The sequence below is a fragment of the Aedes aegypti genome, chromosome 2 (genome assembly GCF_002204515.2).
Source record: "Aedes aegypti strain LVP_AGWG chromosome 2, AaegL5.0 Primary Assembly, whole genome shotgun sequence".
NCBI classification, from domain to species: domain Eukaryota; kingdom Metazoa; phylum Arthropoda; class Insecta; order Diptera; family Culicidae; genus Aedes; species Aedes aegypti.
In genome coordinates this window covers 43,248,606-43,272,507 of record NC_035108.1, presented here as the reverse complement: position 1 = coordinate 43,272,507, position 23,902 = coordinate 43,248,606, and the positions used below count along the sequence as shown (strand labels likewise).

General features: G+C 42.3%; 1 protein-coding gene across 2 annotated transcripts in view; it reads left to right on the top strand.

Moving 5' to 3' along the window:
* LOC5577067 (elongation of very long chain fatty acids protein 7) overlaps window positions 1-23,317 on the top strand; it is a 180,644-nt gene extending 157,327 nt beyond the window's left edge. For both annotated transcript variants that reach the window (XM_021840655.1, XM_021840656.1), the window contains exons 5-6: window positions 6,862-6,998; window positions 21,938-23,317. In XM_021840655.1, coding sequence (XP_021696347.1) covers window positions 6,862-6,998; window positions 21,938-22,495 — 695 coding nt within the window. In that variant the 3' untranslated portion in view covers window positions 22,496-23,317. The remainder of the gene's footprint in view (window positions 1-6,861; window positions 6,999-21,937) is intronic.
* Window positions 23,318-23,902: the final 585 nt, after the last annotated feature.

Here is a 23,902-nt window from a genome sequence, read left to right as displayed (position 1 = left end):
TTTAGCGCCAGCCGTTCAAAGTTTGTATGGGATTTACTATGGGAAAACTTACTTTTACAAAGAAAAATCGCCAGAGATCGCCCATCGTCCTCTATAAAAATTCTGAACATAGACTAATCTAAATTTTGTCCCACACTATTGACCAGTTGGATGCCGAGGTCGGTTTAGCGCTTCCGGTTGGAGGATAGTTTCCGTTTCACTGGCGCTTTGCCGACTCAAACCGGTGATACGCTACGTACTTCTCAGAGTAGTTCCCGGCGGTGGATTTATCATACTCCGACGAAGATTTTTTCAACGGCGGAAGATCTCACGAACCGATGCTATCCGGGCAGATGCCGATGTCGGTCCTGCGATTCCGGTGGGGTGAAGCTTCCGGTTCACAGATGCCCCGACGTCCATTTACCGGTGCTGTTTCGTGAATTACTCTGGCGGTGGACTCTGCCTACTCCGACCGAACGTTGGACGGCCAAGTGCCAGAGTTGGTTCTGTAATTCCTGTTGGACGATGACTTCCGGTTTGCAGGCGCCCCGATGACTTATTATAGATAGTACGCTACGCCCGCTCATCTCGATCTAGTCCCTGACGGAGGATTTAGCCTACTCCGATCGCTGCCCGAAGCTTTCTGGTCTTCACGAAATCTCCTTTGCAGCGATGACATAATCTGCGTTATCCCTCTGTTCACCGCATTACGAGTGCTTTCATAATGGCACATGTTCTGCACAATTCGTCTGGATTTAGGACGCTTGCGGTTTCTGTCATCATCTCGTTTCGTGTATCCTTGAATCGTGGGCAGTCGAATACAACATGCTCCGTGGTGTACTGGATGTTTGGACAGACTGGACAATGTGCAGATATTTCCGGAAGCATCCATGGCCTGACAAAAACTTGGTCAGGAAGAAGTTAACTTCTCCACGTTAGGAATGAGCCTGTGGGTCAACCTTCCTTTCTCTGAGTTATTCTACTCCTGCTGCCAGATCGCCATTGTATCACATTTCTTGTGTCCCTTTGCTGGTAGCATTCTAAATCCTCAGCCAGAGTGATGCAGATGGGGATCAATCCAGCAATAACCTATACTTCTTTCGACGATAAAGTGTCGTAGACACTCGCCACCCGTATAGCCATGAGCCGAAACGTACCTACCAGCTTCTCTCGATTACGTTTGGTTCCTAACGCTGCAGCCCTAGCTGGGACTCCGTTCCTCAGTATGGACGACGATACGGTCGCCAGAAGACGCCTCGTACTGCTTCTTGGTCCTCGAATGTTGGGCATGATCCTAGTAGTGTTAGCTGCTAACGCTGCCTTTTCGCAGGCATAGTCTACGTGGCTGTTGAAGTTTAGCCTGTCGTCAATCATTGCTCCAAGGTGATTTAGAGAGCGTTTTGATGGGATTGCGTATCCTTCGACGTTGATCTCAAACTGCCGAACATCCTTGCAGTTGCTAAAAAGCACCACCTCCGTTTTGTGATGAGTCAACTGCAGCTTGACTCCAGTCATCCATGATTCAATGATGTCTAGCGATTCCACCGCCAGCATTTCCACCTCCTCCGCAATATTATCAGTTATCGCAAGAACGACGTCATCTGCGAATCCATTCGGCAGTGACAAGGCTAGCACTCCATCGTACATCATGTTCCACAGTGTTGGGCCAAATACGGAATGCTGTGGAACTCCCGCGGTTACTTTCGTTGACATCCGTCCCTGGTTTGTGTCGTAAACAAAAACCCGGTTCTGAAAGTAGCTTTGCAGCGCTTTACACAGATATTCGGGAACCTGCATTCTGTGTAGGGCTGTGGCGATAGCCTCCCAACTGGCGCTGTTGAACGCGTTCTTAACATCTATCGGTACCACTGCGCAGTATCGATTGCCTCTCCTCTTCTGCTTCGACGCTTTCTCCGCGCACGCGATGACTGTCCGAACAGCATCCACCGTCGAAGTCTTTTTACGGAATCCGAATTCCGTGTAGATCGTCAGCCTGTCGAGGATGACCTTATCGAGAAGTTTGCCAAGAGTATCCAGCAGACATACTGGTCTATATGAAGCAGGATCTCCTGGCGGTTTTCCCGGTTTTGGCAGCAACACCAGCTTCTGCACCTTCCACCTGTCTGAGAAGCAGCCTTCCGCTAGACACTTCTGCAACGCTGTTCTTAATATGTCTGGGAACGCCAAGATTGCTGCGCTAAGCGCTACGTTAGGGATATCATCTGCTCCGGGAGCTTTGTTCAGCCGACCGTCCACTAGCGCCTTCAGTTTGTCGAGGCACATTTCAGTTGGGGTAACTGGGCCCTTTATCTTCGCCATCACTACTCGATAGACGTTGCTCCAGGGATTTGCATCAGCTTCCCGGCACAACTCCTTGTAGCAGTTCGTTTTACTCGTCGCTATCTCCCGTTTGAACGCGGCTCTGCCCAGTCGGTAGGTCACTTTACGCTCTTTTAAGCTGGATTCGGATCTAGCTCTCTACACGCGTCTTAGGGCTCTTAAACAGGCTGCACGAAGGGTGCTGAGTTCCACCAGTATGCAGGACGCCGCTAATTCCTTGGCTCTAATTTTCTCGGCATAGTTGAGTCACACGCTCTCGCCAACGCTTCTGTCAGCTCTCCTGCATCCATGTTTAGAGCGTCGCTTACTGCTCGGAGTGCTTCGACAAAAAAAAATCCTTGTCGAAATGCTTCGTCTTCCACCCACGTTCTCCATTCCTCCTCAGCCATACTGGGGGTGGGGGGAGGTTAGTATGAGCGTTTGACTACTTCTTGGATAGGGAATCGGCCCATTACTTCGATCGCCGTCGTCTCTGCTCTGTCTGCTACACGATTTCCGTTATCGCGAGGAACCTGATACGGTTCTGCAATGATCGCAATGTCACACGTTGTTTCCGTTGTAGACTGCCACAACAGTTATTGTGCAGCGTCGCAATGATTGAGGTTCACCTGCGTCATTTTCATTATCATTACTGCCATGCCTTCGTCTTCTGATATTTGGGGCATTTGAAGCCACCCGTTGGGCGTTACCATCCTCCGATCTCGTCCAGTTCTTTACATTCGATCACTGCCTCCTGGGATAAGGCTCTCACGCTTGCCTCATGGGCCTTCCTTAGCCAAGTGGTTAGAGTCCGCAGCTACAAAGCAAAGCCATGCTGAAGGTGTCTGGGTTCGATTCCCGGTCGATCCAGTATCTTTTCGTAATGGAAATTCCCTTTACTTCCCTGGGCATAAAAGTATAATTGTACCTGCCACACGATATACGAATGCGACTATGGCAATTCAGGCAAAGAAAGCTCTCAGTTAATAACTGTGGAAGTGCTCATATGAACACTAAGCTGAGAAGTAGGCTCTGTTCCAATGAAGACATTAATGCCAAGAAGAAGAAGAAGCTTGCCTCATTGCCTAGCGACTTCGCGACGAGCTTCCGGCAGGCCGAACTCTTGATTGACGGATCTTTTTTGAGCTCAAAGAACATGTCACCTTTCTGGGTGCTTCTGGTTCTCACCACTTTTTGACCCAGCTCCGTCAGCTCTGGATCCTCCCTCACTCTCCTGAGAATCGCCGCGTAGCTTGTCTTGTCACTTGCCTAAATGACAAGAGCATCGCCCTTGAACCTCTCACGGGGTGACCGTCGCTTTTCTTTTTTCTTCGATTCCTTTCTTTTCCTATTCCTCTCCTTACGTGCAGTATTCTTCTCATTTTGGCCTTTCACGGTGCGCCGTTCACTGCCGTTCTGCTCGCTGACGCACTCATTGTTTCTTCTCTGCTTTTTGGGATCTTCCTGTTCTCCTGGTGTATCCCTCGTTCTTTTCTCCGATTGGGTTGTCGGATTGCTCATAGGAGTCTCCTGTGCAACGGCTGTTGCATTCACCGAGATCAATGCTTTTCGGCTTTTTTCCGCTCTACTCTGCAATTCCTTCTGTCCGCGTTCAGCGGCGCGAAACGGCGGACTTGATGCTCGTGACCAGCTGCTTGACCTTCTTCTTTACTTCCGACAACTCTGACTTCTCATGCTGCCGGTCCAGACTTTAGTGTGAATACTTGACTCAGGAAGCCTGCATCCTGCTGGTTTCCCGGTGGCTCATTCGGTGTGCTGCATCTGCTAGTGCTGGCTGCTACCGTCTGTAGTATCACTGGCGATCTCTGCATCTTTCCGCTCCTTGCGAATACTATCGCGTCTTCATTTCCTCCACTAGATTCTCCATCCAAATCGATTATTTGCTAGATTGGCCCTTCCATCCGGCGTATTTCGTCTCCTTCGTTTTGATAACGAGGGCCTCGCCTTTGTTCCTACGTTTGCACAGTCCTCGGTTTTTGATTCTCCTCGATCGCTTTTTGCGGTTTTCTCTTATACTTCTGCTTTCCAACTCGTATCCACGGGTTGCTGTTGCCTTGCGCTCGCGGGTCCTGTGGATGCATTGCCTGGTTCGGGCCATCCCGTGGCTCTTTTTTCCTGTGTTTCTTGGCCGTGATGTTGGCCTCTCCACTGTAGCCATGACCTCCTGATCGCGGAGCTCTGTTCATACCAGCTTTTCCGCTCTAGAAGACGGCCGGGTAGGTCACCTGTCCCTTAGCAACCATGCTTCGTTTCGCCACGTATTCATCCTCAGAAGGGCTTCTCTTTTGCATCGCGTATCGAACAAAATCATCTGATACATATTTTTGCGTTGCCTATGCAGGAAAACACTTCAGTCTGACACGACTTAGTGTCTCTTTAGCCTTCGACCTTTCCAAGTTGTACCTTGGCTTTCTCGTAAATCTGCTTTACAGCTGGGACTGATTGTCGCATTTTCAGCAGACTTGTTTTCAATTCCTTGCTGATATTGCTTTTGCTCTTGACAAACTCGATGGTGACATCGATTTGCTCAGCAGCCGCCTGCATTTTCGGGAGGTGCTCCCTAATGCGATCCATGGCCTCGGCCACCAATCACCTGACTTGTTGCACTGGAGTGGCCAGTGCCTGCCGTCGTCACAATGTCAAGGCTTTTGTCCACACTGTTCTCACTAAGGTTGATGTTGGTCGCCTCCTTTCTAGGCGGGCACCTTAGAGAGTTTCTGATGGGTTCAAAAGCCTCTCCTTCACATTCCGCCAGTTGTTTGTTTTGATGGATCATCTTTTGTGGGTCCCCCTAAGAGCCGCTGTCCATCTCCGCTGGAATAGTCGCCTTTGTTATCCCATGGTTATCTTCGCTAGCAGGGATGCCATGCTAGAGTTGACATAATCCTTCATGGGGTACTATGAGCACGACAGCTGCTCAAACCACAACTTCAAAATCATTATAGGAGATCTAAACGCTCAGGCTGGCCAGGAGGAGGAGTTCAGACCATCTATTGGAAAGTTCAGCGCCCACCGACTGACGAAAGAAAACGGCCTACAACTAATTGATTTCGTCGCCCCCATGAATATGGCCATTTGAAGCACCTACTACCAGCACAGCCTTTCATACCGATACACTTGGAGATCACCACATCAGACAGAATCACAAATTGACTACGTTCTGATTGGAAGACGGTGCTTCTCCGACATTATCGACGTCAGGACCTATCGTGACGCTAACATCGACTCTGATCACTATCTGGTGATGGTTAAACTGCGCCCAAAACTCTCCGCCGTTAACAGCGTACGGTACCGACGGCCGCCCCGGTATGACCTAGAGTGGCTTAAGCAACCGGATGTCGCAACTGCCTACGCGCAGCACCTCGAGTCAACGGAACTATTGGTTGGCCGAGGAATATAGGCAAATTCTGGAGGAGAAGGATGCTGCAGCAATGGACTCAGCAGAACGTGGAACGTTATAGAAGGAAACGGTAACAGCAGACCCGCCTCTTCCGGGAGAAAAAACGCCACCTGAAAGAGACGCAGTGCGAGGAGATGGAACAGCAGTGCCTGTCTCAATAAACACGTAAGTTCTATCAGAAGCTCAACTCATCCCGCAACGGCTTCGTGCCGTGAGCCGAGATGTGCAGGGATAAGGATGGGAGCATCTTGACGGACGAGCGTGAGATGATCGAAAGATGGAAGCAGCACCTCAATGAACACATGAATGGCACTGAAAGCACAGGCAATGAAGATCGGAACAATGGAGGAAATGCCATCGTCAGTACTGCGGAGGATGGTAACCAACCAGCCTTCACTTTGAGGAAGGTTAAGGATGCCATTCACCAGCTCAAGAACAACAAAGTTGCTGGTAAGGATGGTATCAGAGCTGAACTCAAAAAGATGGGCCTGAAGAGGCTGGTCATTTGTCTGCATTGGCTGATAATCTAGGAAACAGAACAGCTACCGACAAGTTTGATTGTGGGAACTTTCGAGCGATCACCATTCTAAACGCGGTCTACAAAGCATCATCCCAGTCCGTCGGAAGTTATCAAGCCGGTTTCGTTGACGGCCGATCGACAATGGACCAGATCTTTACTGTACGGCAAATGCTCCAAAACTGTCGTGAATACCAGGTCCCAACGCATTACGTTTTCATCGATTTCATTACGGCATGCGGTAGCTATGGAAAATCATGGACGAGAACAGCATTCCCAGAAAACTCACAAGACTGATAGGAGCAACGATGGAAGGTGTGCAAAACTGTGTGTTCAGCCTCTGGACTTCTGTCCCTGCTGTCCCAGTAGATCTTACCCCCTAACGCACCACGTAAATGTGATCTACCTCCGTTACAGGCTGGATGTATATAGAATCGAATTAATGAGCACCTGTTGTTATTCCATCTCCAATGTAGCTTTAATTAATATTAGTAGATTATTCGTAGTAGCATTTGGGATACTTATTCCAACTCAAGTCATCCATCGACATACAACTAACTAAAGCTTAAATTTTGTTCCAGCAATTCCAAAAAGCTAATCTTCTCGTCTAACCCTCTCTCCACAGGTGGCAATGCGACTTTCCCGAACGTAATCAACAATTTCGTGCATGTGTTGATGTACTTCTACTACATGCTGTCGGCGATGGGACCCCGCTACCAGAAGTACCTTTGGTGGAAGAAGTACATGACAGAGGTTCAGATTGTGAGTATTGCTTGGTTGCTGCTTTTCCGATTTTGGTGGGTGGGCATTTCCACCCAGCAGTTGGTCGTCGCAAGGGGGTGCCAAAATTTGCATAATTGTACGGCGGCCATCCGTAGGTTACCGAGTGTAATAATGACGATTATGCAAATTTTCCTCCGAGCCGCTGCCAAAGCGGCATCGATAATCATTAATTGGGTAGGCGGAGCTCTCAGTGGTCTCGTTGTGCGATTGATTGCGTTTCGAATGGTTAAAATGAGGCTCAGCGTTGCTGATTGACAATTTAATCTGGCATTTGCAAATTGTTAAACGGCCTAATTTTGTTGTGAAATGAGCTTCGATCGCCGCATGGATTAGATTGGGTTCGCACCTGCTCTTATACCAGCTTCATAGAATGCCGGATACGAAAGGAAGGTTGCTGAAAACAATGCGACAATGAACTCAAAAATACCAAAAAGAAATCCATGGACACTAACACTTCCTTTTACAGACATTGACTAACTGTTCCTTATTCTAAATTTAAATTCTCGGTTTTTTTCGTTGTTTTAAAAGGGATAAGTATCTTTAATTTCAGAACAATTATGAAAACCTAAAATGCATTCAATAGATTCGTAAAGACTTTCTCACTTATTCCATCAGAAATTTTCAATTTGTTTTTTAACAAGTGACCCAATACAATGAACCATTTTATCTATGTGTAACATATTTATTGCCGTAAATAAGAGGAAGCTATAACGTGTAAGCCGGAGCCCCCTCTTATTTCGGCCAGCTTGTGTTGCTGTATACCAAGCAACAATTTTCTTCTTTTCTTGTTAGATTTACAATTATGTTTTTATAATTTCTCGTTTTTCATAATGTAGAACTGCTTATATTGCCCACGGGCGTAAACTTAGTCATATACTTAGAACGATTGAAATATTTTTCAAGATAAAATTAATGCTTCAGATTGTCTACAGCAGTTTCCATATCGGAAACTCCACTTGGTGCTCCGCGAAGCCTTGGCACACATAACATATGTGGAACTTAGAAGTGAAAGCGAGATGAAAAGTTGTACCCACTTTCAGTTGCTGGCTAGTGGTATATCTAGTATAGAAGACATCGAACTGTCATTGCCGATGGTAAACAAAACCATATAATTCGAACAGTAGATCAGTTACTGCGAAGATTACCTACATCAAGATCGGGGGACGGTCGACAACGTTAGGAAGCAATGACTGAAGATAAAACATTTTTTTATTTTTTTTTTCATAAAATGTAAATGTTTTCTGTCATACTATCCAATATTCATGTTTCATAATCACAGAATGTGATCGTTTCGAAAATATTATTTCCTATCATAAAAATTCCTGTTTCATAACTTGAAACAGCTTTTACTTTACAAAATCCTTCCATTCATTCACCTAAAATATACAATATTCTCCACGACAGTTTAGAAAATATGTACCAATCCCTTGAAATATCTCCACATTTTGAAATACGATTCCAATTATACCATAAAAAGCCATATCTAAAATTTTTATGAATTTTAATAAAAAGAACAAAACAACCGATCGCGCTGAAAATTTGATCTATTAGTAAATCGTTCGAAATTTGTAACAATCGATCGAATTTTCATTTAAGACCACTGGTTTGTCCTCTTTAGATGTGATCACACGGTGTCAAAATCTCAATAATTATCGAGCTTCCATGTAGCTCAGATAATTTTACGAAAACATTCAGCATTTGGAATACAATATTGTAATTGGAAGGTTAAAAATACATTTTGTATGGGACAATTTAAGCAGCAAAATTGGGTTTTCTAGAATTTAATATGGAAAACAACTCTTAAGGAGAAGCAGCCAGCCATTTAAATTTGTGCGCCGATCACACACACTTCACGGTCTTTCGGATACTGCACTAAAGCGCTCGTCTTTATACTTAACCAATTTAAACAATTTATTGGACGACAAAACTACACAACACTTTATTTAACGTGAACACGAAACTGTTTTTTTTTTTAATACAGCCATTAATACGGCCGTACGGCGATGTGTAGATTGCGACGGTTTATTTACTACTGCCAGCTGATTGCTGGCTGACTGACGATCGAAAAACGATCCGAAAGATATTTACATAGGAACACCGAATCAGCACACGAACAAGAGATAATTTCCTCAATAGTCTACCAGGGTTGTCCAGTATTAACTTCGACGACGAATTCAAACGACGCAAAGTGGTGGGCTTTCATATAAACGTTGGAAAAACAAACTCTCCAAAATCACTTGATAATGGTAATCTATAAACTGTCTTCGATATCTGATATCATCTCGTTGGAAATAACTGCCAAATTGAAAATTCGGTTTTCTAGTGAAGTTTGTCCAAATTATTTTGTTTTATCCAATCGAATAAAAAGGCTATAATTACAAAAAATTTGTTGCATAAATTTGTGCATACACCTAAACTAGAGATACATTTTAAGTTCTTTCTAGTAAATTCAGTATACTTTTAAACGAGGGCATTTTTTTAAATTATCGGACAGGTTTGGGCCGGAGGTTCTCCGATTTGCATGAAATTTTCACCAGAGGTAAAGCTCGTGGATACATGACCAAAAGTGAAATTCAAAAAAATTATAGTGGCCTATTTTCCCGGAAAACTCTAGATGAATTTTCACGATTTCTCTATATACCTCAAACTTTGAAAATTCATATCTCCTGAACTATGCATCGTAGAACAAAAGTTTTTTAGTGAAATCGAAAGGAAATTTTCTCAGCAATCTATTAAAAATATAAAAAGAAAAACATTTCTCGGAAAATTTTTCACAATAGAGAAAATTGTCGGAAAAATAGCGAAAAAACTATCGTCTGTATCATGAAAAATTTTCAAAAAAATATTTTTTGTTTCATCAATCCATACTATAACTTTCGTCCATAGACGCCAAAGTGGTATCTTTTACCTACGTTGTGTCTTTTACGATACAACGGACGGCAAATCAAGCGAACGGCTCCACTTTAACAGATTAATTACCACTGAGATGCAGCATGCCTACTCGGTGGAGAAACGAAAGAAACTACATTCTTACAAATTCAATGGGTGCGCCTTATATAGGCGCACGATACGGCCAGACAAAACATACAATAATTATTCATTACGCGCGTACGTTTCTCAATACAGTTTGGCGCGCTGTTGGGTTGGCGCCAACTGTAGAGGCTGCACGCTAACTGGCAGTGGAATATTCCACAGCAGCCATCAATGGAACAATAGATAGCGTCCCTGAGTGTTATACAGTTGATTGATATTATTTACATGCAAATACTATACTATATTCTTCCAAGGAACAATCAGAATTTATATCAAATATATCACTTTGTATAGAAAACATAACTGAAAATTTATTCGCGCGCTTTTAGTTAATTATCTAATCATTTGATAAATTGAACAAAATTTGAAAAAAGCAAGAAAATTACAAATAGCACTTTATGTATGCATAAATATCCTTTTTGCTTGGCAACTATATGATACTGAGGGTCAAGCATGGGAAACACTCACTCAGTTATTGTGTTTCCCTCACTCGCTTCCACGCACAGTCGGGAGCGAGAAAGCCGTTTTTTTAACCAAGCCGAACGTTTCAATTTCCAGTGCCCATTCTGCTTCTTCGGCGAGCACTAAGCGAAACAAAAAACGGCATCTGATCAGTCGAATGCAATACCAAAATACGGACAAAAGACAAACATTTGAAAAGGACCCAAGAGGTCTTGAGCCTTTTTCAAAAACGTTGCTGTTGAGCCCTTTTTAGCCCGCCCACGCAAACTAACCCCACTATCAGAAAGATTGGTGTTAGCTCTTCCTGATAGTGGTATTGGTGAGCGTGATCGAGTTGAATTGGGTGCAACAGCGGCTTTGCAAAGCCAATGTTTACCAATGTCGATGTGCCCTTTTGAAATGTTTGTCCAGGAATGATTGTTTACATTCTGATTCCGTTCGAATGGCATTCGGGTTTGAGTGCTAATGAGCGTTCACTGACTGGCAGTCCACACCACGGAATGATTCAGTGAGTAGGAATCCTCTCAGTCAGTTCAATGCATTCGGCGAATGGATGCTAAGTGCATTAACTCGTGCCTCGCAGATACAAGTGTATTGGTATTCACTTCTCTTCGCGTTCCTTCCGATTGTCGCTTTTACACAATCGGTTTCGACGCTACACTCCGCCAAGGACGGTTCAGCTATCACTGAATGTTCGATAACAGCAGATTTTTTACTATTTTTCATCGGTGGCGTTCGGGTGAGTGTGTGAATTTTCCCATGAGGGTCAGTTCCTATTACCTATATTATTAAATGTTAGGACCGTTTTCAATTAAAGACTGTTGGTCTCAATAGTAAAGGTTACGAATAAAGGACATACAAAAAACCCAACAGACCAAAGGAGAGTGCTCCGATTGACGAAAAGCTTCTTCTGACTGGAAAGGAAAGGATGGTTTACTGTGTTAAATTTACAATGCGTGTAAATTACTGTCGCCGTTAGCGCACGGTTATGAGGCCCACAATAGAATACATTTTCCTATGGGAAGCGTGCGGGTGGTCATCGGTTTTTCAGTTCTGTCGCCTAAACGGTAAAAGATACCACTTTGGCGTCTATGGACGAAAGTTATAGTATGGATTGATGAAACAAAAAATATTTTTTTGAAAATTTTTCATGATACAGACGATAGTTTTTTCGCTATTTTTCCGACAATTTTCACCATGGTGAAAAATTTTTCGAGAAATGTTTTTCTTTTTATATTTTTAATAGATTGCTGAGAAAATTTCCTTTCGATTTCACTAAAAAACTTTTGTTCTACGATGCATAGTTCAGGAGATATGAATTTTCAAAATTTGAGGTATATAGAGAAATTGTGAAAATTCATCTAGAGTTTTCCGGGAAAATAGGCCACTATAATTTTTTTGAATTTCACTTTTGGTCATGTATCCACGAGCTTTACCTCTGGTGAAAATTTCATGCAAATCGGAGAACCTCCGGCCCAAATTGTCCGATAATAAAAAAAAATCCCCACGAGTTATGGCACATTATACTGATTTAACTGATGAAACCTATAAATTATAAAGAAAAATGAAAATGAAATTTTACCCTCTAGGGGCAAGGAAAACTGTTGCACCTCAGAAAGTATGGATGATTTGCTGCTTCATAGTGAGTGACTCATTTTACCCAACCCCCTGAAGAAAGCGCTAGTTCTTGAAGCCTACCACCATCTGTGCGGCGCTAGTGCTGGAGTAAATAAATTTAAGCTTTGCCCTCCTCAAACCCTGTGCGGAAGCGACAAATGTCGTAGGAGAAAAACATTATACTATTGATAATCGTTTTTGTTGTGCCTAATAAAATGTGGCTTAATTATCTAGCAATTACAGAACAACTGGATAAAGTAATACGCACTCAACACCAGATTGATAGATAAAATATGAATGTCGCATTCGAAAACGAGTGTGTCTCGTGCCTAAAACGGTATTTTTGGACGAGCTGTCAAATCAGCACCTTCTCCAGCACCAAATTTTTGGCTTCATTCAGTTGTTCGTGGATGACAGCCGTTTCAGTCCTGTGATTTTACCGAAACACTTCACATAAAACGGACGAAGCTTTGAAAATTTATCAAAATTTGAAGGAAGATTACGATAAAATTTTTTGCTACAAGTACTTGACGTGACGAACCTTTCAAAGTTTGTTGAATACAACCTTTTGCAAGTCTACACTCGTAGTGTCGAACCATTCGAAGTTTTTTTAATTACAAAAATAAAAGTAAAAGGAAACAGGTGTTTTGAAAAAAAATAGACATAAATAATTTATGAATCAGAGTTTATGTCGACACTCACAGTGACAAACCTTTCATAGTTTGTTGAAAAATCATATTTCCGTCCCACAGTTGTAACGATTAAATGTGCAGTCATCAGTGGCGCAACCAAGGGGGGGTTTTGGGGGTCAAACCCCTCCCCAGAGCCAAAATATTATGAGGTTTTCCAAGTCTATTTTTGAAATGCAACACTACACATCATACAACTACAGAGCAGTAACATAGTTTAATTCGTATTAACACTGGGAATGTCAGTGTTTTGACAATTTTTAGATTTTTGAAGTGTGGATAATGGACATTATTTTTTGTAAATCGTGAAAATAGAATGTTATTCAATAATAAATCAAACGGATTACAAGTCATCTGAAAACAAAGTTCAATTGTCGTTTTGATCATTGTAAGGTGTTATCACAATTCGACAATCAAATTAAAGCAGAACTCATTTTTGACTTTCAGTCTCAATTTTCTAGATTGTCAATTCTTTAAGATATGACAATGAGTTTTCTACCGGCAGTTGAGTTTTGCAATGTTGATCTACTTTCGACCTACTGCAACAATAGTGTCCATGATTTATGTTGCAAATTGCTGTGCTTAAAGATTATACTTGAAGTCATTCTCATTGTAGAAAAATGTAATACGTATAAAAAAACAATACATGACAAACATATAAGAAACAACATAGAAGAAGAGCGTATGAATAGCATCACGTTAATTTATTGTAATATTTCTTAATGCATTTTGCTATGCAAAAAACATACTCAAATTAAAATCGATATAAAAAAATATAAAAAAAATATCTGCTCAAAAAATTTTTTATAATTCGCAAAACCCCCCCTAGAACCAAATCCTGGTTGCGCTACTGCCAGTCATACATATTTTACAGATTAGAAATAGTAGCATGAAACGAGCTCACCAATTGATCCGTCATCCTTGAGCAGGAACAATCCACTTTCAGCTTCACTCGTTTGCTCGGCAATATAAAAACACTGAGAGAAAATAATCGCGCGACCCGAGAGGGAAAACAACTGACGACTGCTCGGGCTTTCTTGACGCACTGCCCAGGAGCAAGCGTCAACGTCGAAAGATCAAAAAGAACTAATCGAACGCGGCACTTTTTCACTTTACTCGACCGATGCACGATATGTTTGATCCTGCCCTCATCGCCGGCACCCGCAGGAGCAAGCTTCAAGGTCGAAGGATCAAACACAACTCAGAAGCCAAAGCTGTGATAGAGCGGACGAAAACCAGAGTAGACAAGGCACTTTTCCATCAACGATACTCGGCTCTAGAAAGGGAATGTAAGCGTTTATGTAGGTAGGACAAACGAGCGTGGGCGGACTCCCCTGCTGACGAAGATGAGAAAGCCACAGCACACGCTATGTCCAAACCAGCAGATTATGCTAATCGAATGTACCTCGGATTTTTTTTTCCGCTAGACTTCAGTATTTGGGTTATGTTTTCATAATCGGAAGGTTTCAAAATATTCCATCGATGAAATTTGGATTTTTTCCAATTTTTAGCTATTTTTTCATATAAAGACTATGAAAATCAATGGAAATCACGTTTTCCTACATTTTTCAACCCATACAAAATGTATGTGAAAAATTTCACCGATGGAATATTTTGAAACCTTCCGATTATGAAAGTATAACCCAAATACTGAACTCTAGCGGAAAAAAATCCGAAGTACATTCGATTTGAATAATCCGCTGGTTTAGACAGCGTGCAGCAACCGGCGACATTCATCTCCTCAACGATATCTCACGACGCCTTACATGAATACGACGATGCCCGTGAAAGACACGACGGACCAGCTTAAACGCTGGTTTAAGCACTTCGAACAACTTTTTTAAGTACCAACCCGGCCACCAACACCTCAGCATGATCCACCGAGGGTTCGGCGTATTAGTCGCGTCGACACCGAAGCTCCATTACTGTAGGAGATAGAAACCGCCATTCAAAATCAATGTGACTCTCCGTCGGATCATGTGAGGACCATATTGTTACACTCCATATCATCCTGGAGCAAGTCATTGAATTCCAAGAGACCCTGTATATAGTATTCATTGACTACGAAAAAGCTTTCGACCGAAATATGTGGGGTGCCCTGAGGCGTAACGTTGTTCCTGAGAAAATCATCGGCCTTATCGAAGCGAAGTACAAGGCGTTTAATTGCAGAGTATTGCTGAACCTATCCGGGTTGTAGCTGGAGTGAGGCAAGCATGTTTACTATCACCGCTATGGAGTACTTTAATGTCCTCGATTTTGCTGATGATATTGCTATCCTAGTTCATCGGCGCTCTGGTATGCAGAGTAAGCTCAACGATCTTACCGAACGCTCCTCAGCGGCAGGTTTCAACATCAACGTCAACAAGACCACAAATCGTTGGATGTAAACACGACTAGCCTTTCCAGCTTTACAGTTGCCGGGTAAACAGTGGAGAACGTCGAAAACTTCCAATATCTTGGTAGCCAATTGGCGACGGACGGCGGTACCAAGATCGACATAGGTGCACGAAGTTTAAGGAATATCTGGAAGAACAGTCAGATTATTCAACGCTCCAAAATTCTAATATTCAACTCCAATGTGAAATCTGTGCTGCTATACGCCAGTGAAACGTGGTGTGTATCAGCGGAGGGCACTCAACGGCTGCATGTGTTCATCAACAGATGCCTACGGTATATAATTCGGGCATGGTGGCCACACAACTGGATCTCTAAAGCTGAGCTCCATCGTCGGTGCCACCAGCAACCAGATACAAATCGAAATTCGACAACGAAAGTGGGGTGGCATATGCGAATGCAAAATGGCAACTTTGGCAAAGAAAGCTCTCAGTTAATAACTGTGGAAGTGTACATAAGAACACTAAGCTGAAAAGCAGGCTCTGTCCCAGTGAGGACGTTAATGCCAAAAAGAAGGCTCATGGTGGCGCAATTTGATAGCTGCCAATCGACCAGGATGGAAATCTTTCACGTCGGCCCTATGTACACGAATGGGTTCCCAGGACCCATAAGCAAGCAAATATGCAACAAGGAACCACCACCGGACAAAAAAGATTACTTCAGAGGCTCAGAGACAACTCGAGATTTAGCGTTTAGTGCGTGAATTTTTCAGAGAAGGGAAATGGGCGGATCGTGTCTGCGAAAAAGAGTTCTGATTTTTTTTGCAAGTTTAAACAATACATAACTTAACTGGTATGCGGAGGCTGGCTGACCTACGCCGTTGGAGGTATCTTAGTTCTCTTTGTCTGGTTATGCAAGGTTGTCTCAGATCGGTGAAAATTTTTGAAAATGCTCTGACGGACAGCTGTCTTTGGTTTGAACGGTCACGACACATGTACGCCAGCATGAATTTCGGTTACATGCGCTAGTGGCCACTTGAGTGGAGGAAGTTTGTCTTCTTTGAGGTCCACCATTGTTCCAATAGTGATTTTGTTTCTCCGTTTTGTCCACTTCGTTCGGTTATGCAGGTCGAAATCATCTGGATCATTGCTGAGGGGTGCTAGCGATCTTGAATTCAGTACGGCCTCAATTCGCATGATCATCGTCTGCATTTCGCAGTTTGGAATCACGTCCGGCAGCTGTGCTGGGGTCATTCCTCGTGATATAATGTCTGCTGGTTCTCAATTCCAGGGATTCCAAACTCCCCCCATTGTGATGTGCTGGATCTCAGAAGTTCGGTTGGAGATAAACTGGTTTTCATCTAGAATTTACCTTCACAATCATAGCGTCGGTCCAGAAAAACTATCAAGCATCAAGCAAATAGATACAAGCGCCGTAGACCTAGTTAGAAGCGTCGTAGAAATTGTCAGGGAATCGAGACTGGTGAGAATTACTGCCACTGCTCTTGGAGACTGTTATCAATAGGTTCATCCCATCCGCTTTGATTTCTCCACTGGTCTTGGGTGACGAACTTTGCATTCACAACCGAGGACCTACTAGGCCTAGTGGATCGAAGAGATGGGAGATGTCCGACAGCACATATCGTTTAGAGATGACAGGCGAAGAGTCCCACTTCGGGATACTGAATCGATTTTTTTTTCTTTCCGCGAGACTGTCTGCACCGGAGAACTTATCTTCCACGTATGTACGGATCGGTTCACTGGTCTGGTTTCTCGACACAATCTTCAGGAAACGTCGATTATCTTGGCGATGCAGAACCATCCGATACATTTTTGCAACGTCACTAACAAGAGCGTGACTATGCAGACGAAAGCGAAGCTAGATATCCCGGATGTCATCTTGGACTACCGGTCCAATCATCAATGCTGCGTTGAGCGAAACTTTACTTGATACGACAGGACGCATCGCATACTTCTTGCAGTTAAGTAGTTGTGCTGTCAGGTTTCAGTATCGCGTAGTGTGGCAGATAAATTTCCTTGTCTTCCGATGGTTGGCCAGTAATCTCCTCCATATGCCCCAGATCTTCGTGTTCTCGAATGAACTTCACGTACTCCTCCTTCAGCTGAGGATTTGATGCAAACTGACGTGAAGCGTCGAATAGCGACTGATCTCGACTTACTGAGCTGGCTGATAAGGTGTTCCTTCTTCGGGAGAGTAACAACGAATCGTCCGTTATCATCCCGAACCGTAGTCTTGTCGGAGATCTCTTCACAAGCTGACTCCTCCGTTGAATGAGTGCTGATGGTTCTACAGGTCTCTAGCTCCCAGAATGTTGTTAGCTGGTCTTGGATTTCTGCTGTAGAACACACGTGTGCTTGGAAAACTGGATTGACTTGTCCGGAACACGGCCAGAAACTATCCACCCAAACACTGTTCTCAGTAGAGTAGGACCATCCATCATCGGCTTTTGTCGCTTGTCGCAAAACAGGTCCATGTAGTACTTGGCTACGATGATAAAGTAGGGACGTTCCGATACTTCCGATACTTTGGTATCGATATTTCCTATTAAATATATCGGTTATATCGATATTTCCTTCTAATATATCGTTCATTAATATAAGGAGAACAATTGTAGGGTTTTCTTTATTTTTTTTATTTTATTTAGTTTTGTATTTAAAAAAAGCAGTTTCCGTTCGAACTGTTTTATAATGTATCTTAGCAAAAAATATTTATGTCCATATCGGTATTCAAGATTGTTCGAAGATCATTTTCGAATCTTAGGCAACTAAATGACAGGTCACTAAGTGATATAGGAGTTTCGCTCCATTCATATATGTCATAAGATATTCCGATACATCAATATATCGGTGGTATCGATACTTCGGTACTTAGCGATCGTGGGTTTTGACAAGTGACGTAGACAAGAGTATGTTTTGTGTGGGAGTAACAGGCAGGGAAACGAGATTCTCACTTAGGGTTGGGAATTGTTCTGTTGCTGATCGTGTGTGCGTGTATTGCGAATTGGCCGAGGTAGCTGTGTCTGTTGGTTTGATCGCGCTGAACTGGATTGTGACTGTTGTTTTTTTTTTATATGTTTATTAGTATCATTCCAAACATTACATTCATTTCTTATATCTAGGTGTTCTGTGTTATTAGACAACACTATCATCCTAATTTGGTAAAACAAATTTAAGATTTTATTAACATTTTGTTAACAACATATTACATTTCATTTGCCGTAGCAGTTCAGATTTTTTACAGGTGAGTTGATTTCACCTGCTTGTAAGAGAAAAAAAAACGCTTTGAATATACTTAACCTAACTTAACCTAAACATATAACGCATTAATCGTGGCAATGGAAGATTGTAACGATTTTTGCCTGAAATTATTAATTATTTTATTTGACATTTGTTCCAATGTTTCAACATTGGATATTCTATGTAACTCATTGGTATTATACCAGGGAGGAAGCTTCAGAATCATTTTCAAAATTTTATTTTGAATTCTCTGCAGAGCTTTTTTCCTGGTATTACAACAGCTAGTCCATATTGGTACAGCATACAACATGGCTGGCCTGAAAATTTGTTTGAATATCAAAAGCTTGTTCTTAAGACAAAGTTTTGATTTTCTATTAATAAGGGGATAGAGACATTTTACATATTTGTTACATTTGGCTTGAATGCCCTCAATGTGATTTTTGAAAGTTAAATTCTTATCTAGCATGAGCCCTAGATACTTAACTTCATCTGACCAATTTATTGGAACCCCTCTCATCGTGACAACATGTCTACTTGAAGGTTTCAAATAAAGAGCTTTTGGTTTATGTGGGAATATTATTAGTTGAGTTTTGGAAGCATTGGGAGAAATCTTCCATTTTTGCAAGTATGAAGAAAAAATATCCAAACTTTTTTGCAATCGACTACAGATGACACGCAGGCTTCGTCCTTTTGCGGAGAGGCCTGTGTCATCCGCAAACAAAGATTTTTGACATCCCTGAGGTAACTCAGGCAAGTCAGATGTGAAAATATTGTATAATATTGGTCCCAAAACGCTGCCTTGAGGAACACCAGCTCTTACAGGAAGTCTTTCAGATCTGGAGTTCTGATAATTACCCTGAAGTGTACGATTTGACAGATAACTTTGAATTATTCTAACAATGTATGTTGGAAAATTAAAGTTTTTCAATTTTACAATCAAACCTTCATGCCAAAAGCTGTCGAATGCTTTTTCTATGTCTAGAAGAGCAAGACCAGTAGAGTAGCCTTCAGATTTGTTGGAATGGATCAAATTTGTAACACGTAAAAGTTGATGAGTGGTCGAATGTCCATGGCGGAATCCGAACTGTTCATTGGCAAAAATTGAATTTTCGTTGATGTGGGCTATCATTCTGTTCAAAATAACCTTTTCAAAAAGTTTACTGATGGAGGAAAGCAAACTGATTGGACGATAGCTAGAAGCTTCTGCAGGATTTTTGTCTGGTTTTAAAATTGGAACAACCTTAGCATTTTTCCATTTATCAGGAAAATATGCTAATTGAAAACATTTGTTAAATTTATCAACTAAAAATGATAAGCTACTTTCTGGAAGTTTCTTGATGAGGATGTAGAAAATTCCATCATCGCCAGGAGCTTTCATATTTTTGAATTTTTTAATAATAGTTCTCACTTCTTCCAAATCAGTCTCCCAGGCATTTTCGAAAACGTTCTCTTGATTGAGAATATTTTCGAACTCCTGAGTAACTTGATTTTCAATTGGACTAGTAAGTCCCAAATTAAAATTGTGCGCACTTTCAAACTGCATAGCAAGTTTTTGAGCTTTTTCGCAATTAGTTAGTAATAATTTGTTATTGTGACTGTTGTTGCTTTTGGGGTTGCACCAGCGGTCTTCACTGTGAGTGTGTAACAGAGGATCGCATTTATCCACCATGCAGCAAGGAGCGGTGCTTTTGGTGGCAATGTCGGCATTCTCCTCGCTCGCATGTCCTAGCTAATTGCCCGGGTTTGAAGCAATTCCAACACAACCGCGCTCTTGCAACTGCTTCGTTCCGTTCAGATGTTGCGTCGTCACTGAATCATTTCGCCGGGTGTATAAACCAGCAAAATATAAAAATGGCTAACATTTAGCTTTACTATATAATAAAACTATAGACAGTATATATATAAAGAACAGCCTATTTTTAAAAGAAGGCAAAAATTATAAGAATGGACGCTAAAAATCATTACGGCATGAAAAAAACGAAAAGACAAAAAAAAGTAGGGGCCCAGATAGCCGTAGCGGTAAACGCGCAGCTATTCAGCAAGACCAAGCTGAGGGTCGTGGGTTCGAATCCCACCGGTCGAGGATCTTTTCGGGCTGGAAATTTCTTCGACTTCCCAGGGCATAGAGTATCTTGGTACCTGCCACACGATATACACATGCAAAAATGGTCATTGGCATAGTAAGCTCTCAGTTAATAACTGTGGAAGTGCTCATAAGAACACTATGCTGAGAAGCAGGCTCTGTCCCAGTGTGGACGTAACGCCAGAAAGAAGATCATAAAAAAGTGCGTTGAGAATCATCGAAGTGATTGTGCTACTTTTCCCTGAATGCCATTTCCCCGAATGACTGGTTTCTCAGAAAAGTGGTGACGAGAAAGAACGATAAACAGTCAAAAGAAGGAAGTATTCTGTCATTCTCGGCTATACACATGTTGGCAAAAATGCTGAGGACGGTAAAACTCGCAAGAACCGCCAATTAAATAAAGAAGGGTGCACATGTCGTTCACCACCCTGAAATGAACAATTATGAGTGCTAAAAACTTTTCGGGGAAATGGGCTAATCAGGGAAACGGAATATTCGGGGAACTGGCGTTCAGGGAATCGACATTCGGGGAAAAGTAGCACAACCCATCGAAGTATCTGTAGTAATCGATTTCTCTTTTCGCTGATAATTTGAGCAGATCAATGTTATCGATTGCCGCCCTTTTGTCAGTTGGAAACAAAAAATACTTTAAAAATATAGTTTCAAAAAACAGCCTTTGCATAAAAGAAGGAGAAATTTATTGATATATTCAATCAACAGTTTTCATACCAATAATTATGGTTACATCATATTAAGAAAAAAAAAACAATTGAAAGAAGGGTAAATTTGTGCTGAATATATAAAAATCTTCAGTGCAAAAATTTGTTCCAGTAGCGAAACTCAAAAGAAGAATTAATATTTGAAAGAAGGGGTTCTTCTTCTTCTTTCTGGCGTTACGTCCCCACTGGGACAGAGCCTGCTTCTCAGTTCTTATGAGCACTTCCACAGTTATTAACTGAGAGCTTACTATGCCAATGACCATTTTTGCATGTGTATATCGTGTGGCAGGTACGAAGATACTCTATGCCCTGGGAAGTCGAGAAAATTTCCAACCCGAAAAGATCCTCGACCGGTGGGATTCGAACCCACGACCCTCAGCCTGGTCATGCTGAATAGCTGCGCGTTTACCGCTACGGCTATCTGGGCCGTTTTGTGGATAAATAATAAAATACTATTAGCACTAACTTTCCTAATATGCTTAAAATTATTCAAAAGCGAATGATTGTTGAAGTGTCATCTTGTAGCAATTGACTCCAAAACAAACCTGATGTCATCTGAAGAATTCAATAGAAACGTAAAAAACGAAAAATTGAGAAATTCTTGGTTTCAAAACCATTATGCCAAACCACTATTATGCCAAACGACTTTATGCCAAATGACTTTATGACAAATGACCTACCACCGTTTTAGAGTACTGATATTTTTCTATTTGTTTTCCACCAGATCCAGTTCATTCTCTGCATCGCTCACTGCATCAACGCCCTCGTATCGGGTTGCCCGTTCCCCCGATTCATCTCCACGCTGCTGCTCATCAATGCCAGCATCTTCCTGGTGCTGTTCATGAACTTCTACATTCAGAGCTATAAACGCAAAGCTGCCATCGCCAAAACCAACGAATCGTCCAAGGTCCAAGAAGTTACCGAGGCCGATAAACTACCCATTGAAGAAACGACAACAACCACAACCTCAACTCCAACGGAAATCAACAACAACTCCATCGAATCGATGGAATCATTGCTGGAGAAATCCGACAAAGCACTACCTCCTCATCCACCAGCCCAAAAAAGCCTGGATAGTAGCGAAACTTCGGAGCTGAGCTCCCTTGAAGAACCTGCTTCACCCGGCTGCGTTGACGAAACGATAGCCGACTACAGTTTGCAAACCGAACTGCCCAAGGATGTGATAGAATCGACGGAAGGACTTCGCCAACGGATAGTTACGCTCGAACAGCTACAATTCGTGCCAGAGCCTCCGAGTGGAGTCGAAGAGTTGGCGAAGTAGTTCACCGCGCTAGGATCTAGGCTAATTAACAATTTCGGTTAAGCTTTCGTTTTCGAAAATGCTGCTGCTATGAAGATCATTCACAGATGTATGTAGTATAGGTTCAATGTGAGGGAGGAGGAGGTCCCGGCCGGCCAAATCCGGAGTGTCTTCCGCAAACCGAACCATTCCATTCATGTAGGTCATAATATTTCTAGTCTGTAGAAATTTCGTCAAACCGTATCGTTTAGGTAATACGTAGTGTACTTAACAAGTTTACTTAACCCGCATTGCATTAGTAGAGGCATCCCCTCTCTGGCTCCCCATCCCAACTGATTATTGCTCAAGTTTCCCGCTTCCATCCATATTGCATTACATCAATCAAGAAAAAAGAAAAACGCGATGTACATCTTAAAAAAGAGTAACTGAACTGACCAGCCAGCGCGGCCAATGGAAGAAAACGAACAAAGTCGAAAAAACAAATCGTTATCTGAGGACAATTTCCGACGCTGGAAAATGCTCCCACCAGACGGATGGTTGTGCATTGTGTGTTGAGCCGAGCTCAAGTGAGGAAAATGCAATCATGAAAAGGCATACGAAAATGTGAATATGTGATTAACGTATGATCAATAAGATATCGAAGATTGTTAGGAGATAGATTGAGCATAGGGTTGTAATGTAAATTTGGTAATTTTATATCTAGCTGAGAATCAATGATGAGGGAAGATTGAAGACTAGAGAAACACACCCTCGGGAAGCCTTTGTAGTGAGAATTTTTTTTCTAATTGTAGAAATATGAAAAAAGTATTGAAAAGAAACGATGAATAAAGTGTACTATGGAAACAGTTTTTCATTCATTTACTTAGTTAACTTCTAAATAGATAACACTGAATCAACCATTTCACCCCACAATACTCAGGTTGTGGCCACATCTCTCCATCCTCGGTTCTGTGTTTGCTGCCTCGCGTTTCAGGCGGATGTGCAAGTCTGCCATCTTTTGAAATGTTCGGGTGATAATGTCATATCATCCGCGAAGCAAACAAATTGACTGGATCTCGTAAAAATCGTTCCCCAGCTCAGTATTGTTATATGTCAAAAAATTTGAAATTTAAAATGCTAATAGCACCTTCCCATGCGAAATATTGCATCAGCAAAAAATGCCAACCGATAGTAATTCGGAAGAGGTATCTGGAAAAAACATATGTCGATGACTTTTTCCACGGGGAACGATGATATTAGCAAAATTAAATTGTCAAAGTCACGTGATATTCATGACATTGACATGCCATAAACAGCTCTTCCCCAGCTGTTAAGCCCCCCTCCTCATAACACCTTCTAGCGTAATTTTAAACAACAGACACGAAAGTCCATCATCTTGTTGTAGTCCCGGCGTATCCAAACGAAGTGGAATGTTCGCCTGAAACCTTC